The following is a 17,627-nucleotide window of genomic DNA, read 5'->3' on the forward strand; positions in this document are numbered from 1 at the left end:
AGACAATTCTGCCATGCTTCTGCATCAGAAGCGACTGCACTGCTGAATCCCCTACGCTGTGTTGAGAGATGGGACAGAATTATGGTCTCCCAGCAGCACTGGAGGGAGGGAAAGTCCAGAGCAGCAACTTACATAGAGATGCAAGGGGCAGTCCTCTCACGTTTGGCTGCAGTTCTGCATTGGAAGTGATTGAATCATCCAACAGCACCTCATGCTGAGACACAGGCAAAATTACCCACTCCCAGCAAAGGCAGCAACTCAAAGTGACACAGTGGGCAGCCAACTCTATGGGCAGAACACCTTGAGCCCACAGGACCCTCAAGCTATTAATTTATTTCTCAAGGCCAAACTAGTAGTGTAGGAATTGCCAGTTACGGCAGCAATTTTGTGAGTGCCAGCACCAAACAAACTTGGGAACTACTGGTTAAAACAATATCCAGAATTCTCAGGAAACCTAACAGATGCACCTGATGACATGCCTCATTAAATAACACGCCTGCAAGTTATGCTCCCGGCCTCATTATTGGAACTGTCTGGTTGCTGGAACTGCGTGGAGGATTTACTGGCTTCTGCCCTGCAGAGATCAGCCTCTGAGCATGGATGCTACAGAAGGCCAATGGTAGTTAGGGAAGTAGAGGAGGCAGCTGAGTGTGGAAGGAGTAGGGTGGAAGAGGGAAAGGAAACTCCGAAATAGGCTCAAGGATGTCAGCAGAAAGAGACATTCCTGCCATTGGTGCCCAAGTATCCAGTGGCAGCTCCTTATCTGTGTTCTGTGCAGCCTAGATAAAGGATGTTAATGCCTCCCCGGGGCAATGACAATAGCAAGTGAGCGCCAGCCTTTCAAAGACAGGGATGGGATTTTTCAGAGAAAAGTAATTAGATATCTGAAGGGAAGAGTGGGAGACAACAGCTGAATACAGAAAGAAAATGAATCTCTACTCCCCCTCCCCCCCAAAACTGAGATAGCTCACCAGTTTGGGGATAGCTGAGAATAAAGCAGCCTCCACCAAATTTCAGTCAATGTGAAATCTGGCAGCTAATGGGAAAACAAAGAATTTTGAGGGAAGTAAAAATAAATTGCAATTGTCAGGCCACATTCCAGGCTACCTGGGCTTAGGGAGGCAAAGGGATAGAACTGACCTTCCTATTATATCTGCAAAGTTACTAGCCCACATGTTTTTAGCAACTTGTAGTGTACTGATTATCTGGAAGAAGAAAACACAAATTCATTCCCAAATTATGCTGACAGAAAGTCATTGTTACCCCAGGCAAAAAGGGATCTTTCCGAGCCCTACTACTCGATAACCCTTTAACTAGAGGGACTGAACCTGAGACCTTCTACATCCAAAGCATGTCTGTTTACAGCACTGGTGTACACCCTTGGTGTATGGAGTTTTGTACAGAGCCAAACCATTGGCCTGTTCAGCCCAGTGAATGCGCCTGTCCAAAGTGTGGTCTTTCTTAGACTGGCTCTTTTTAACCAGAGGTATAACCTGAGATCTTCTGCTAACAAAGCAAGTGCTGCCTACCCACTGTGCTATACACCCTGCCTGGAGAAAACAATCCATCAGCGACAGAACCCAGGCCTCTTGCCCTTATGAGAGACAAGCTAATAACTATTTGACTACAAAAGCAGGGACTAATGTTTCTGTGGCTGGGCCTGAAGTTAAAGCGGTGGGAGACAAAAAGGACTGAGAAGGCAGCACTAAAGAACACTCACTGCAATGAAAAAGGAACACAAGAGCCATCTACTGGATCAGTTTAAAGTCCCATTTTGTACAGCAACCTCCTTCTCATAAAGGCCAGTCAGATATTTTCAAGAAGTCTACAAGCAGGGAGTGAAGACAACAGCCACCACCAAACTTTGTGGCAGCCAATTCAGCAAAGGACTTCTCTTTGTGGAAAGGAGGACTCCTGTCTGCACTAAATCTACTGCCTATTCATCAGGTAACTCCGATTTCTATTATTATGAGACAAATAATGAACATTCACTTTCTCTGTGGCATGAATAATGTTTATAAGCCCCTATCATGTGCTCTGCTTAGTCTTTTCTGCAAACTCAGAAGTCCCAAATGCTTAGCCTTTCCTCATAGTGAAGGTGCTTCAACTTCCAGGTCATTTGGGCTGCCCCGTCTACATCCAGTCCTACAATCTCTTTTTTTGGGTGGGGTGCCCAGAACTATTGACAGTATTCCCAATGCAGACATACCACTGATTTGCTTAAGGGTAGCATGAAACAGTTATATTATTAGCCATTCCCCCAATAATCTTTAGCATGGAATCCCCCTTTTTCAGAGGAAAAAGGGCAGTAGTAATGCAGGGCCAGTCACAGGGGGGTGGGGGAGTGAAGCTACTCTGAGCTATCTGAGCACCCAATTTTCTGTACCTTGACTAAAGGGGGGGCACCAGTTAGGATGCACCTTGGCACAACTGTAGCAACTCAGCAAGATGAAAAATTTATAGTATCGAGTCACATCGTGCCATTTTAAGATTCAACCATGCACATTTTATATCCTTTCGCCAGCTGAACAGTACTTGAATCTTTAAAAAATGTCAAAGCTAGAAGAATTTGTAAATCATCTTGCGTCGGTAATGAAGTGAAACACCACTGCGCTTCTGACAGGAAGATCATTAAAGAAGAAGATTATATACAGCAAAAGATTATTTAACACAAAGAGATGGCATCTCAGGCCATCTAGCCTTTGTTTTTCTCTGTGCTGAAAGGGAAGAAAACTCTGAACAAAGAGAAGCAGAAACTGCACCAAGCCTGTCCCCCATGGTTCCTCCCCAGAAATATGAACTATTCAAGCTACACTGGCCCTGTCTCTTTTTCCTGACCAGCAAATCCTGTCACTCTCATCACACCCCTGCATCCTTGAGGGACAGAAACTTGCTTGTGTGTTATCAACTTTGCATTTCACCTGAAATAAACCTTGCTAGCTGATTCAAAAAGGATTCAGTTGCGTCTTAAATGAAATTATTTTATTGAAAGAGAATAGGGCTTTTGAACCAGGCAGTTATTTCAGGTAATTTTAAAAGGTGCAACTGGACCAGTTGAATAATTGTTTTAATTAAGACCAGCACAACAGATGTTGCATACTGGCAGCTGAGGTTCTCCGTGAACAAATTTTGTACTACCCCACACTCCTTCCATGAAGCTCAGAGAATTGTGTAAAGTCCATCCTCATCTTTTTGTACTCACAACAATACAGTGAGGTATGTTGGGCTGAGAGTGACTAGCCCAGTGAGTGTTATGGCTGAGTGGGGATTTGAACGTGGCTCTCTGCTCCAACACTCTAGTCTGAAAATCTAGTCCAGCATTATCACCAATACACCACATTAGCTCTCTCATGCATGGATTTTTCAATTGTATCTCTGTAACTATGAGAACTAGGAACTTATTCTGAAAAAAATTAAAAAGTGAATAGCCTCAAGATTTCTTGCTCCCACCAAATTCTGCACCAAAGAGGTATATTTCTATGCAAGAGTCTGCACACATAGGAACAACTACCCAGCTGCACCTTTCCCTTAGTGGCACCTGAACTGAACATCCAGCAGGAACTGCAAGCTTAATGTTCCCACCCCTACGTAATTGTAGCCAAGACCTCAGAGGGTCTAACACTTCATCCACACGAACCTTTGTAATTTACTGTGCGCAGGCACTGCTTGCTCTGGATGTCCCACAACCGAACAGTTTCGTCATGCGAGCCAGAGAGCAGAAGGCTTCCATCGGTGGAGACTGACAAGCAGGTCACTTGGTTCCTGGGGGGGGGGGGGAGAAGAAAGGGTGTTTGCTGCAGCACCTTAAGCCTCTCTCATGTATGTCTATAGTCATTTCTGTCACAAACTGAGGGAACTGGAAGGAGGGACAGAGGGCAAAGTAATACTTGAGCCACAATGGTTTGCCCCCTGCCATTGCCATCTCTTTCCCTTCCTGCCAAGGTTCTTCTAATTTCTCAATCATAATATGCTACGAAGAAACTTCTCTCGCTACCTCTTCCTGTCCCTACTATTCCTGCCTTTTAGGAATTTATGGGTCCTACTGAAACTTTCAGTGTCAAAAAGGAATTCTCTGCACTGCTTCCAACCTCACAACATCCCATAATGCCCAGTTTTGCCAAAAGGGAATTCAACCTGGGGGGGGGGGGGAAAGGCAATCTGCAGCAGGCCAGCCTAGTATAATCATGGCTGAGAGGTAACTTTAACCCAACATCACATCCATTAGATCACATCACACCTGCCTTTGCTTCACAATTTGCCATTGATCCTGATGACCTGGTTCTCAGAACAGCAGGCAAGGTAGTAAAACTGCCATGACACACAGCAGGTTAGGATTTCACATGATGGGATTCTCCTCTGCAAAGTTTCTGACACACAAGAAAATAAAAGCAGCCCTGCTGGATCAGACCAATGTCCATCTAGTACAGCTTCCTGTTTCCTACAGTCGTCACTGCAGAAAGCCCATATGCAGGGCTATTGCTCATCCACTCCATCCAGCAACCCAGAGGTACACTGCCTCTGAACATAGCAATTCCACATAGCCACTACCATCATCTTACTGCTACTTAATGTTTATATAGTGGTTTCTGTGGCAGCAAAGTACTTCACATGTTATTATCTATGTTACCCTGCAGGACTGTAGTAAGGATGAGTAAATATTCTTTATCCCCATATTGTAGTGGGAGAGCTGAGGATGAGAGGGAGTGATTTGCCTAAGGCCACAGTGAGAATGAACAACAAAAAAGAGATTAAAACCAGGGAAGTTCTGCTTTGCAACTTGATCCCTTAGCCCAGTGGTATTCAGACTGGGGCGTCCTGGCCTCTGCCCCCTTAAGGGGCAGAGGCAGAGGGAAGGCAGAGACACAATCCCCAGGATTGCACCCCACTTTCACTTTCTGCAGGCTGGGGAGCCCTGCAGACACTCGCGCAGGGCTCCCTGCACCCCAAGGATGCTGCTATAGGGAGTAGTGAGTACATCTCAGTCCCTGCAGTCCCCCTGAGCAAAGCAATCCTGGTGATCGCATCGTTGCCTTCCCCTCACCCCTGCTGCCTCCATCCCCTCCCCTACAAGCACTTACTGCAGCTTTCAAACTCCCAGAGAGTTTGAAAACTGAAGCCTTAGCCACTGCACTACTATGACAGACCTGCCCAATTGCTCTCTACAGAAAGATGATGTAGCCCATGAATAAGCAAACAGGTAAAGGATTCCATGTATACTAATTAATTATTATACAATCTAAAGACCAAGGCTGGGACAATACATGAACATTGCTGCAGTAGCAATTGTGATTTAAGACAAGCATTTGAACACACACACCCCAGCATCTCACCTGTGCCCTTTGAAGATCTTCCCAGTCTCCCGCTCAGTCTGGAAGCCCCTTTCCCTTTGTATAGGCTGTAAGGAAAGGAGATGGGGGCAGGGGACAACAGCATTACAAGTCAAGTTTTAGCACACCACTGTATGCGAGAGGAGGTTCATATGCCTCCAGTCAGAATAACCAGTTTTTACACATGCAAGCCATGGTGTACCCTTTTAAGTCCTATCGCCAACCAACAGGACCTACCCAAGAGCAAAGGTCCACTTGGAAGATGGAGCCATCCATGCCCCCACAGAACATGTGATATTCGGTGAGGTCAAGAGTCACTGACATGATGGCCACGTCAAAGACGACAGACAAAAGGAGATCCCCAGAGGATATTTCCCAAAGCTAAGAAAGGAGAAGATGAGAGAGTAAAGATTAGCCAAGACTTTCAAAATAGTTATAAAAGGCCAAGCCTGCAATTACTCCATGAACACAACAACTCTGGAGCATCCCTCCTCATGCAGCACAGCACATCACAAGAGTGACTTTTATATGAACAGGTAAACAGTCCTTCAACTAAGGATGCTCTAAAGGGATTCTGGGGTATGAGCAGAAGGAAATTACTGCTAACATTATCCAGGACTGTTTTATATTCTTGGGGGGGGGGGGAGGCTATAACAAGGCAGGAGTTGGTTGAAATATCAGCTACGGAGTCACTCGGCAACTTCCTGAAAACAGTCTTCTCTCAGACCCATCCCACCCTCATCAGCAATATGAACATAATACTTGGTTGTGCTTTGTAGGACTGTTTGCAAAGATCATAGCAAGGATGCATTTGTGTTCCATGCAAGGGGTGAAATGGCAACAAATTTGGGTGTAGTTCTAGTTCAGGTTCATCAAGAGTTTTAAATTCTTCAGCTGATACATTAACTTGAAAATGTCATTTGATAACTGGTTCAGATATTAACTGTTTTAGATACATTACGTACTGAAAAACAAATCTTTATTTGCAAGGTCACTATCAAATGGGCACTTACCCCCACCCTTGCAATAGTTATCTCACTTGAGAACTAAGAAATCTTAGGTTTGGATTTGTTTCTGGCTCACTGAAAAAACCTCTCCGAGCAGGTTTTTGGACTCAGGCTTGATCCAACTCCCTAGTTTTAAGCATTTAGAGCAGTGGTTCTCAAACTGGTGGGTTGCAACCCACCAGCCCCACAGCCCCTTTCCCCTTTAAGGGACGGGGCAGAAGGCAGCAGCACAATCGTGCCACTGCCGGGGACTGAGGGGTCTTTTCTTTTCAACTTATCCACTTGTGCTGGCCTCCTGGGGGTGAAGGGAGCCCCGCGGAACCCTCTGCAGGGCTCTCAGTGTCTCAGAATGTTAAAAAAAATGCAACCGTGACCCACTTCCAGGTTGCAATTGCGATCCAAGGAAGTGGATCGCAATCACATTTTTTACACATTCTGAGATGCTGGTTCACCAGAGGGCTCCCTGCACCCCCATGAGGCCAGTGCAAGGGGGGCAAGTTGAAGAAAAAGCCTTTCAGTCCCAAATAGTGGCACGATCCTGAGGATTGTGCCACTGCCTTCCCCTCGCCCTTGCAAAGACTTACTTGTTCTCTACACTCTTGTGTAGAGTTTGAGAACCAATGATTTAGAGAAAGAACAATTTACTAACACACTCAGTTTAATTTTACAAACATAAATTCAGACGTACTGCAACCTCCTATTTGCTACTGACAGTTATGCTATGCAAATTAACCATCAAAAAAGGCAAGCCCATTGATTCCCTTCCTAAATAAAAACATCAGAAAGGGCCATGACACCCAACATCGACACATGTTGCCAAGCTTAAAAAGGAGTCAGCTTAAGTAAGCTAAATACACAAGCTCCTGTACCCCAAGAATTTGTGCCAATGGTCACCCTTACCCTTACCTTTGCCGTTTGGTCCAGGGAGGCTGTGGCAGCTCGGGCCATGGGACCACCAATGCCACAGCAGAGGTCAGTGATGGGAAGGCTGTGTCGTGACCAAACATGGCGGGGCTCAGGGTTCTGGGAGTGATCAGACTGCAGCACACTGAAAAAGGAAGAAAGAAATAAGCCTTAATGCAGAACAAATGAGAGACCTGTTTAGAAAAGATGTTTACAAAGAAGGGCTTGGAGATGTAGAGATGTCAAGCAGAATTACCTCAGCAGAAAAACATGGATGTAGGAATAGTGACAGTGAATAAAATGACTGCAGGATGATCATCCCTTGCATCCACCCGTCAAAATGTAGTCCCTTAGAACAGTGGTTCCCAAACCGGTGGGTTACAACCCACCACTCAGGGAAGTACTTGCCCCTGTCCCTTTAAGGGGCCCCTGTCTCTGCCCCTTTAAGGGACAGGGAGAGGGAAGGCAGCAACGTGATCCCCAGGATCATGCTGCCACTGGGGATGGGAGGGTTTTTTGTTCTTAACTTACCTGCAGCCGGAGCTGCAGACCTGGGTGGTCTGAGTAGCTCTCCGCAGGGCTCCGTGTCTGCAAAACCTAAAAAAAAAAGGGCATTTCTGGTTTACGCGACGAAACCAGAAATGCTCTTTTTTTTTTTTACAGAGGCTTGGGGAGCTATGCAGAGGGCTCCTTGGACTCCCCAGGACTGCAATGCTGGCTGCAGGTAAGTTAAAAAAACACCTTCCCATCCCTGGCAGCAGTGCAATCCTGGGGATCACACTGTTGCCTTCCCCCTTCCCCACAACAACTTACAGTGCTCAACTCTTTTGTAGGAGTTTGGGAAGCACTGCCTTAGAATACTAATGCCTGAACCATGTGCCCAAACATACTAATAAAAATAAACTAACCAACCAAGGCTCCTACGAACACAAAGCGCTCTTTGACAAATAAGCTGATAATGTTGTACCCAAATAAGGTGCACTCTTATAATTTGGAAATAGTTGCTCAACCCAAGTCTGAGCTGTCTTTTCTTGCCCTTGGATGACCCTCTATCCTTGAATGAGGGTCAGTAAGTGATGGGAACTGACCACAGCCAAGCATGGCCTCTGGAACTCAATGCCACAGGAAAGTTCCTTGAAACACCGGACTAGGCAGGGAAGCCTCAAAACCAAGTTTTTATTTACTTACAATATGTTTAGGATGCTTCTGTATTTAAGTAGCATACAACAAACACAATAGTTAAAAAAAATTAGGCACAGCAGATTAAAACTGCACTAACCGTACAACTATTGTTTAGGCATAATGGACTATCTGTGGACAGGTGAATGAGAAAAAGTTTATAGACTAGCAATTTGGGTGAACTTAATCGCAAAACTGATATAAAAGGCTGAAGGTTCATCCCCAGAACCTCCAATTAAAAAACATGTCAGGCAGAAGGGCTAGGAAAGACAGAGATTCTCTGTCAGCACCTTATGTTGAGAGGTTGGGTTGGCAACCTTCAGACTCGAAAGACTATGGTATAAGCCTACAGCACCCGGTATTCCCAGGCGGTCTCCCATCCAAGTACTAACCAGGCCTGACCCTAAAAATATGGTGTCAAAGAGAAAAGGACAAGGAAGAAAAACAGTCTAATATGCTGATCTCTCAATTAGAAAAGGACATTGCCTCATCCTCAACACACAAGTAGCAGAAACTATTTACTGCTGACATGGAAGTCACCTTTGCAACAAGAAAGAGGCTTGAAACCAAGATTGAGTGTGTCTGGCACCCACAACCTCCACTCTTAAAAGAAAGACGCTATCATTCTGTTTGCTTGGATGGATGGAGCTCGTGAGGAAATGCTTTCCCCTTGGGCATCTATAAATTTCTCTCTATGGGACAGAACATTCCTGGCAGAATCATTTGGAGTGAAACCTCTTGGCTTGAGAGGAAGCTAGCCAGGCATGCTTCAAAATGATAGCCAGCAGCTTCCCCTGAGTGGTGGCAAAAAGAAGCAGAAGGTGAGAAAACAGCAGTGACTTGGCATCAGTCCCCTGGAGCTCATGAAAACACAGCAGCCAACGCTCCTGAACCATCCCATCCATGGCTTCTTGATGAGGTAACTTGTTTGTTCTACCTGACAGAACAAACTGGAGACCCAGGCAGAAATACCCCCTTATTAACAGAGATAACACTGTATATGATTAAATTACTAGAATGGCTGCCCAATTAAATAACTCTTAAGTCAATGAGTCGTATGAGTTTTAGTCAATTAAATCTGCTAAGTTTGCATTCCGGGTGTGTGTGTGTGGAAAAAATCGTTCCAAAGGAAGAAAACGTACTTCCATTGCTTTTAGGAATGTGCCTCAAGAACAAGCAGTCCCTCTCCTCTCTCAACCAAGAGAAAATGGCTCTTCCAACATGAGGCATCCCTCTTGTTTCTTATCCAGAGGGGAATCCCTTTTCTAACTTGCTGCTTGCCATCTGTACTTTTTTAAGTATATATATAAAAAATAATGATCTGGGGGCCAATGAATCAGGGGTACTATTAAAAACAATAAGTATGTTTTAAAAATCTAACTGATTAATTAATTAGACACTGCACCCTTACATTTTTGACCTACCTTTCATGAAAGCAGTGTTCCTCAATGTGTGCTCCTAGGAGCCCTGGGGCTCCCTCAGGAGCTCCATGAACACATCGTAAGTGGCCACTGTCTGCTTGGCGCTGCACCATTCCAATCGTGCGTCAGCGATCAGCGGCTCCCTTAGACTCCCTTTAGGAGTAGTAAAGGACTCCAAAGACCAAACTGTTTGAGCACCGCTTAAAGCATAAACACAGACCCCAGGGAGGTTATAAATTAGCATATAAGAGAGATGCTTTAACAAAGAATGAACTAGGTTTAAAAAAAAAAACTACTTGAAGAAAAATCTCCCAAGCTCTGCACAGTCAATTTAGCACTTTTAAAAACCAATTCCATTAATAAGCAATTAACCACTGAATGCTTCCCTGGGGGTTGTTAATCGTCTCCACAGGTGAGCAAGCCTGTAGACTGGGGACCAAACCACACACAAGACAAGGGTTGCTGTATTTGTGAGGATTTTGTCCTGCTGCTGCTGCTGCTGCAAGGAAGGCTGTGTGCCAGGTCAGGGTGTTCCAAGTCCATTAAAAATACATTTCTAGCCAGCCATACTGATGTGCACGCAAAGGAGAGTGGGCCACTACAATTCCTACCTATAAAGGTTCCACACTATAACGAGGCTGTCTTTGGCTCCAGAGAGAAAGTGACTGCTGTCATCCGTGAAGGCCAGGCAAGAGAGGTCTTGGTAATGTCGGCTCAGTATGGCAAGCAGATTCCCACTGGAGACCTGGCCAGGGGTGGGTTGAGAAGTAAACAGAATGAGAGTCTTAAGATTCCAAGACGCTGGAACACCGCTGTAATTAGAGTGAACTAATTGCATGGGCACAGAGCAAAAGACAGAACAGGGGAACAAAAAAATCCACACTCCATACAACACAGTCTAAAAAGCCCAGTTTAAAAACAGGGAGGAGACATTAAGACTGAGACACAGAGAACCTGTTCCTAGGGCTTGCGTGAGTAAAGAGCTTGTGAGGTGCAGTGCCCACCAAATTAGTATCCACATCACAGAATAACATGCATTATGATAAATGCTATTTGGTTTAGTGGGACATTTGGATTGACCAACCAATTTGTGACTGCCCAGCTAACTAGAAACAGAAACCATGATTTGACATGAGTTTGTAGACTAAAAGGTTTAAAAGGAGATTAGGCCAATTCAGGAAGTACAAACAATAGGTTATTTACTCCCTATATTCAGATACTACCATTCTGCCAATGAAGAAATGGCAGCTCAAGGTTTAAGATAGATGCTTACAACTGACTAAATGACAAATGACTAAACTAGGGGTAGTATAATACTCAAGGCCAACTACCAAAAGGACAGGACACATTGGGGAAGGTTGCTGCCTTTACTTATGGGCTTCCTGGAAACAACTAGATAGTCACTATGGGAAACACCAGACTAGACAAACTGCTGTCCAGCCAAGGTGCTCTTACATCCTTAACTAATGTTTGGTGTGTGATCTGACTTTAGCCTATACAGTTTTTCACCTCCAACCATTATCTAGGTTTTCATACTTTCTGGATTGCCACACGTAGAACTGAGGCAATAAAAGAGGCGTTGGGATTCAGAATCACTGCAAAATGTCCCCTGGAGCAAGAGAAGAGCTCCATTGTCACCATCCTTGTAAGACTAGCATTCTCACCATCCCTCTTCTGCCAAGAGGATGGATGTTATCTGAAGATGCTGAAAGAAAACAGAGTCTGCTTGAACTGCTGTTAATTCATCCAAGACAGACCTCATTATTTTAAAAGCACTGTCAATATTGCTGTAGAAACAGTTTTGCTCACTCGTTTCCTTGGCTGGGGTATAAATGTGATGGCTTCTGGAATAAAGTGTGCACTTCACTCATTAACCCTGGGTGAGAGGTTGCTGGAAGCAAAAGCCCTGCTGATGTGGAAGATCACAAAGGAAGAGAAGGCATCAGCAATTATGAGAGGCTCTACTTTTGGGTTATTCATCCCTCCTGCTTCAGTGTATGGGAAGGGGGGGAGAAGTTTGGAGATGAGGCTGTGAAGCAAGGAAGAAAAGGCATCTGGGGTTAAATAGAGCATAACCCCAAAGACACAATTCTCAAAGAAGAGCGTAGAGTTGGAAGGAAGGTTGAAAAGGCAAAGCACTTCTAAGAGAAGAATGAAAACAACTTCAGACTTACAAAAGCAACTGAGGGAATGGGGGTGGGAGACATGATAAGTTTGAGAAACACGGACAAAGTTAGAAGAAGGAAACACTTTCATACTACCCTTACAAAGTATACTGGTAGGGAATGAATCTGGGACCTTCTGCATGCAAAGCAGGTGCTCTGCTACTGCACCACATTCCGTCCTCAGATGCTCAGCTGGAGGAGCAAGGTTATGCAGTTAAACCCAAATGATTCACTTCCAACCCTTCTTTTCGCCAACTCAAGAGTACATGCAGATACAAAGGGAGATTAGGACTCCTGCCCCCTTGTGGCAAAATCTTGAGTCTGCATACCAAAGGAAAAGCAAACACACCTGAGACAGAGAGCCCAATCCTGTGCATGTCTACTCAGAAGTAAGTCCAGTTATAGTCAATGGGCCTTACTCCCTGGTAAGTGAGGATTGCAGCCAGAGAGAGACACACAGAGATAGTTTAACTAGAAGGCTTGAGAGATGGGGACCAGCAGAAAGTCAGAGTTGTTGACTTGCTCTATATTTCAAGTAACTTCTGAGAACTTCTCTCCACTGGAGATCAACACAGATTGCTTCTCTCCACTTGGCCAAGTTCCTTACCTCCCACAGGTAGATGCTCTCACCGATACCTGCCAAGACATAGAGACCGTTGGGAGCAGCTGTCAGACAGGTCACCAGCCCTGGGCATATGATCTTCTGCTGGAGCTGATCCTAAGGACACAAGGGGAGTTTTTCATTTTTTTAAAAAAGATCATGGATTCACTTGAGCTGGTTCAGTTTCAATGGGAATGGGGCTGGGGAACATCTGAGAGAGACACATAGCCTGACTGGAACCCTCTTGACTCCCTAAAACGACTAATCTACTAGATGATTTTTAAAATGCAGAACTCTAAATTTGCTTGTTTTCTTCTTCCTTACATTCCATTCTTAAATAGACTGTCATCCTGGGCCCAGTCTATGTGCCCTGTATTTAGCTGGGAATGTTTTATTTGTTTATTGCAGCTATTTTTTTTGCCTTTCTATCACTGCCTGCTTGTTGTATTTTAATTTTAATAGATATTATGTATGATTTTATTGTAAGCTGTCTTGCACAGTTTTTTTTACTGGAAAAGCAGAGTATAACTTCTTAAAATAAATAAATATGAGAGAAGCCTCCCGCTGCCACCACCCTCCTCTCCCCAGCCAGCAGGTGAGCTATGCGTAAAAGTGATATTTGTAGCAATAAAACAATTTGGCATAAAAAGTTAAGGGGTGGAGGCCGAAGAAATCTAATTGCAAATCAGGGTCCTAGACCCCCTCCAGTTCTCATAGAACTTGGCTCTGAAATTGATCAGCAGTCGATGAAGGACAGGCAAAAGACAAGTCCTCTTTCACATCACACACTATTAATTTCTGGAAACTTCTACCCAGCATTCCACATCTTCACTTGCCCCCTTGCCATGGTGAGCAGAGTGCTTCCCTCTGACAGGACAGCCAAGCAAAGACCCAGTTTTATTTCCCATCTCAGAAGCAAACAGGGAATATCTGTTGCAGGGCCATGGATGTGCCTTCCCCAACTCCAAGGTGGAGGCAAGAAGACATCAATGCTGCATTGTCAAAATGCTTGGAGCACCTTCAGCACACCTGACAGACAAGCAAGCCCCATGCCTTCTCTTTCCCCTATTGAGCAGGAAAGGAAAGTGTCAGGGCTGCCTGCTCAGTGTTCTGGAGTGCCACAAATGAGCACTGGCCAAACAAGCCTCCTCCTCTGTACCTGACTCTTGAGCAGGGGCTTATCTGATGAGTGACCACCATTTTGGCTTGGTGACCAAGGCCAATCCAAAAGGGTGGACTCCTGTACCTACCATAGGATATGGTGATGGCTGCTATCTTAGATAGCTTTAAAAAAATCATTGGACTAATCCATGGAAGGAGAGGCAGAGGTCTGACACTTGTATCTCAGCAGGACCCCCATGTTCATGAGCAGAATGCCACTGTATAACATCTGGGGGTAGGGAACAAACAACTGGGAATGCATATTCAACGAACACGAAAGAAGAAGTTGCAAGACATTCTGTTTTCGTATTAGGAACTCAAGTTTAACAAAAGCAAAAGGAAGATAGTCTTCTGAACTGCATGCTATCACAGTATATTAAAATGATAGCCATAATGAGGTATACTTCTTCATGAGCTGAGGAAAGAGCAAATATAAGAGAGAGCAATGAGCCTGACAGTCATGCACTCCTTGGGAATGCAACTTCAAATTCACTCAGAAAGTGCTCAAACTGACCCTGAAACCCATAGCTTAAGTGTGAGGGCATCAGATCCCTCTTAAAGGTGAACTGGATTCTAACAGGAAAGTGCCGTAGCTCAGGGTAAAGTGCTTGCTTTGCCTGGAGAAAGCTTCAGGTAGGGCAAGGAAAGCCCTTTGCCTGAAACCACGAAAGGATGCTACCAGCCAAACTAAGTAAGATGTGCCAATTGCCTAACTTCTTGGAAAGAAATCCAAATTCAAGTGCAAGTGTTCAGGTAGGCATTGCAGCTTATGCCCATGCCGTTACAGAACAGCCACAGGGTATAAGTCAGGCTGAGGTTTTAATTAATGCAGCATCACAGCACAAATAAGGTTGCTTCTTTCTCTTCCCATCATCACAGCCCCACAGGTTTTAAGCTACTGGAAATGGAAAATGTGTCCGAGTGGAAAAAAAGGATTTCAGTTCCACTCCATTATTGGGGAAAGTCTTGAGACTCTGGCAGAAACACACAGCCAATGGAGAGGAGGCGGTTTAAGGCGATTATAGTAAAATAACATTAGGAAATATAAACTTGATTCCTACAGAAGAGACACAAGAAAATATACATCTGCCACTGAACAAAACAGGAAGAGGGATGAGGGAGAAAAGAAAAACACGGCATATCAGCCAGGCTGCTTAACAGGTTCATTTATCTCTTTCAACAGGACTAACAGAATAGGAGGAAAATGGAAGATGCTTCAGTCTTGAGCAGGGGATGAAAGATTATTTCCTGCAATAGTTCTTTAAAGCACTCATGGTATAAGGCTGCAGCTCTATTAAGGGCCTGCTCCTGAAACCCAGAGATGTCAAGGGATCAACTCATGACTACTCAGACTAAGTAACAAGTCAGAGCCTCTCCATATACATAGCCTCTCTCTCTCTCTGCAACAAACTCACTAGATGGCCTTGAAGCAAAATATTATGTATCTCAGGCCCTTTGTATTGGCAACCTTCAGTCTCGAAAGACTATGGTATCGCGCTCTGAAAGGTGGTTCTGGCACAGCGTCTAGTGTGGCTGAAAAGGCCAATCCGGGAGTGACAATCCCTTCCACACCGGGAGCAAGTGCAACACCTTACTGGCTGGGGACTGCCCAGCTTAAGGCGGGCGGTAGCTGCCCAATGAGATGCAATGATCTCTCCCACCGTCGGAAGCAGCCCCTGGCGTCATGCTCTACGCCAATCGAGCAAAGACTTATAACCGGTAAACTGCTGCTTCCCGTGTTGTGCCGACGCCGTATGGCGAAGTTGGAGTGTCCTCTCCAGTGCGCGAAGCCTGGGTAAAGAAGGTATGGAGGATAGGCTGTTACCCATGCAGCAAATCCCCCCTCTCCACGTCGCTGGAATGGTCCAATGGAAAGGCAGAAGCCAATACGGTTGGTTCCAGCGGCGTCGCAGGAGTTGCCAGAACGTGACTGTGTTCAGCCATGAACTGCCTAAGGGACTCCGGCTCCTGATTTTGCCTCGAGGTTGACTCCTGAAGCCTTTTCCAGAACTGGATGTAGCCACAAGGCAGTGGAGGTTTGGGATCAGAGTTTCCTTCTCTTAGATGAGCTGCCTTCCTAGGCTGACGAGTCCCATCTACCCGGTGGCTGTTTAGTCGCCTCTTACGACAAGTACAGCCAAACTGAGGGCCTATTCTTGGCCCCCAGCCCCCAGGGGTAACCATCTGGGGTAATCTCAGGCCCTAACCATCTCAAATTCTAACCAGCTTTCCAGCACTGGCATAGCTGTGCCAATGGGATGTGTGCTGCATCCTGCAGTTGGCCTCAAAGAGGCCTCCTCAAAGTAAGGGAATGTTTGTTCCCTTATGTTGGAGCTGCATTGACTTTATGTCAGTGCTGGAAAGTGGGTTAGGATTACATCCTCAGTCTTTTCGCCTATCTGCAATATGGGAATAACACAGCTCCAAAAAGCACCGCTTGTATGGATTAGAAGACAAAGTATGTGATGCGTCATATACTAATTTTGCCATTGTCAATCATATCCTTTTAACTCCCTAGTGGTCTATTGCACATGCAAACATATACAGTTCTTACACCAGTGTTTCTCAAACTGAGTTACAACCCCTTTTTCTGGTGGGTCACATAATGCCACCCACCATCCCCCCCTAAACTTCTGGGTTGTTGAACTCCCCCCCCCCATTTTTTACACACACTGTGGCTTTTGTGGCCCATTTGGGCCTTGTTGCATCGTGTTCTCAATGACAAAAACATGCTTGTCAGCAAGAACAAAACGAGACAAGGCCCAGAATGGGCCAGAGGCTGCCACACAGAGGCATTCATCACATCACTGCCAAGACAGCTGGGTTACCGAGCTCCACACTGAAGGTGGGTCCCAGGGTGGGAAAGTTCGGGAACTACCGCCTTATACAGCGGAACTACTGGTCTTTGTATTTCTTACTTTGATGAGCAGTAGCTCTCTAGGGATCCTTCCCAGCCCTGCTACCTGAAATCTTCTAAGAGAGAAAGAGGCTGGGGCTTGAATCCCCCTCCCCCCAAAAACCTTTTTTTATTGGGGAAAAAAAAAGAAAATAGCTGCAAGTTGGTAAATTAAACTACATCCCAAACACTCTATTCCAGTGGTTCTCAAACCTTTTAGCATCCAGACCCACCTAAAAAAGTTGCACTTTAACAGCCGCTCAAGCATCTGTAGCTACCATATAATGGTGATTGGGCAGCAGTGCTCCCCCCCTCCCAGTAGTAGGTTGCTTAACCCTTAATGCATACAGCCTAATCTACCCTGTCAGTGTTGCAAACCACCAAAAATTGGGTTGTAACCCACTGGTAGGCTATGGAACCACAGGTTGAGAACCACTGCTCTATTCACACCTGTAATTGCCATTCCCAACCCATAATCTGGCCAGTAACTTTCGAAAATGTATGAACACACACTGATACAGTTGGAACACATTTCTATGTTCAGTGGGTCCTCATTATTTGCAGGATCAGCAACTGAGGATTTGAATATCCATGGATGCAGAGACCACAGCTGGAGGCCCTCAGAGGATCTCCGAGATGCGACCAGAAGACACTTCTGGTTTGGGTTGGTGACTTCTGGTCATGTTCAGAGGTGTTCTGAGCTGCAGGGAGGCCACATGCTGCCTCCCCACACCTCAGAAGGCCTCCTGGATGCAACTAAAAGGCATTTCCAGTTTGCCAGCACAAACCTGAAGTGCCTTCAGTTGCATCTGAGAGGCTTCTTAGGAGGCTGTGTGTGTCTTACAGAAGGCCAAGCGTGCCCCTAGACAAGTAATTGTGGCACCATGCCCCCCATTCCATTATCTGCTGAATTCAGTTTCCATTGTGGGCCCTGGAATGGATCCCTTGCAGTTACCAAGGGCCCACT

The 17,627-nt window shown here is 45.4% G+C and overlaps 1 protein-coding gene across 1 annotated transcript in view; it reads right to left on the bottom strand.

Annotated features, from left to right (window-relative positions):
- WDR18 (WD repeat domain 18) overlaps positions 1–17,627 on the bottom strand; it is a 35,917-nt gene that overhangs the window by 14,859 nt on the left and 3,431 nt on the right. The window contains exons 2-7 of the mRNA XM_066635559.1: positions 12,610–12,720; positions 10,449–10,582; positions 7,241–7,382; positions 5,565–5,708; positions 5,331–5,395; positions 3,638–3,762 (exon numbers count right to left, since the gene is read on the bottom strand). Coding sequence (XP_066491656.1) covers positions 3,638–3,762; positions 5,331–5,395; positions 5,565–5,708; positions 7,241–7,382; positions 10,449–10,582; positions 12,610–12,720 — 721 coding nt within the window. The remainder of the gene's footprint in view (positions 1–3,637; positions 3,763–5,330; positions 5,396–5,564; positions 5,709–7,240; positions 7,383–10,448; positions 10,583–12,609; positions 12,721–17,627) is intronic.

The sequence above is a fragment of the Tiliqua scincoides genome, chromosome 8 (assembly GCF_035046505.1).
Source record: "Tiliqua scincoides isolate rTilSci1 chromosome 8, rTilSci1.hap2, whole genome shotgun sequence".
NCBI lineage: Eukaryota > Metazoa > Chordata > Lepidosauria > Squamata > Scincidae > Tiliqua > Tiliqua scincoides.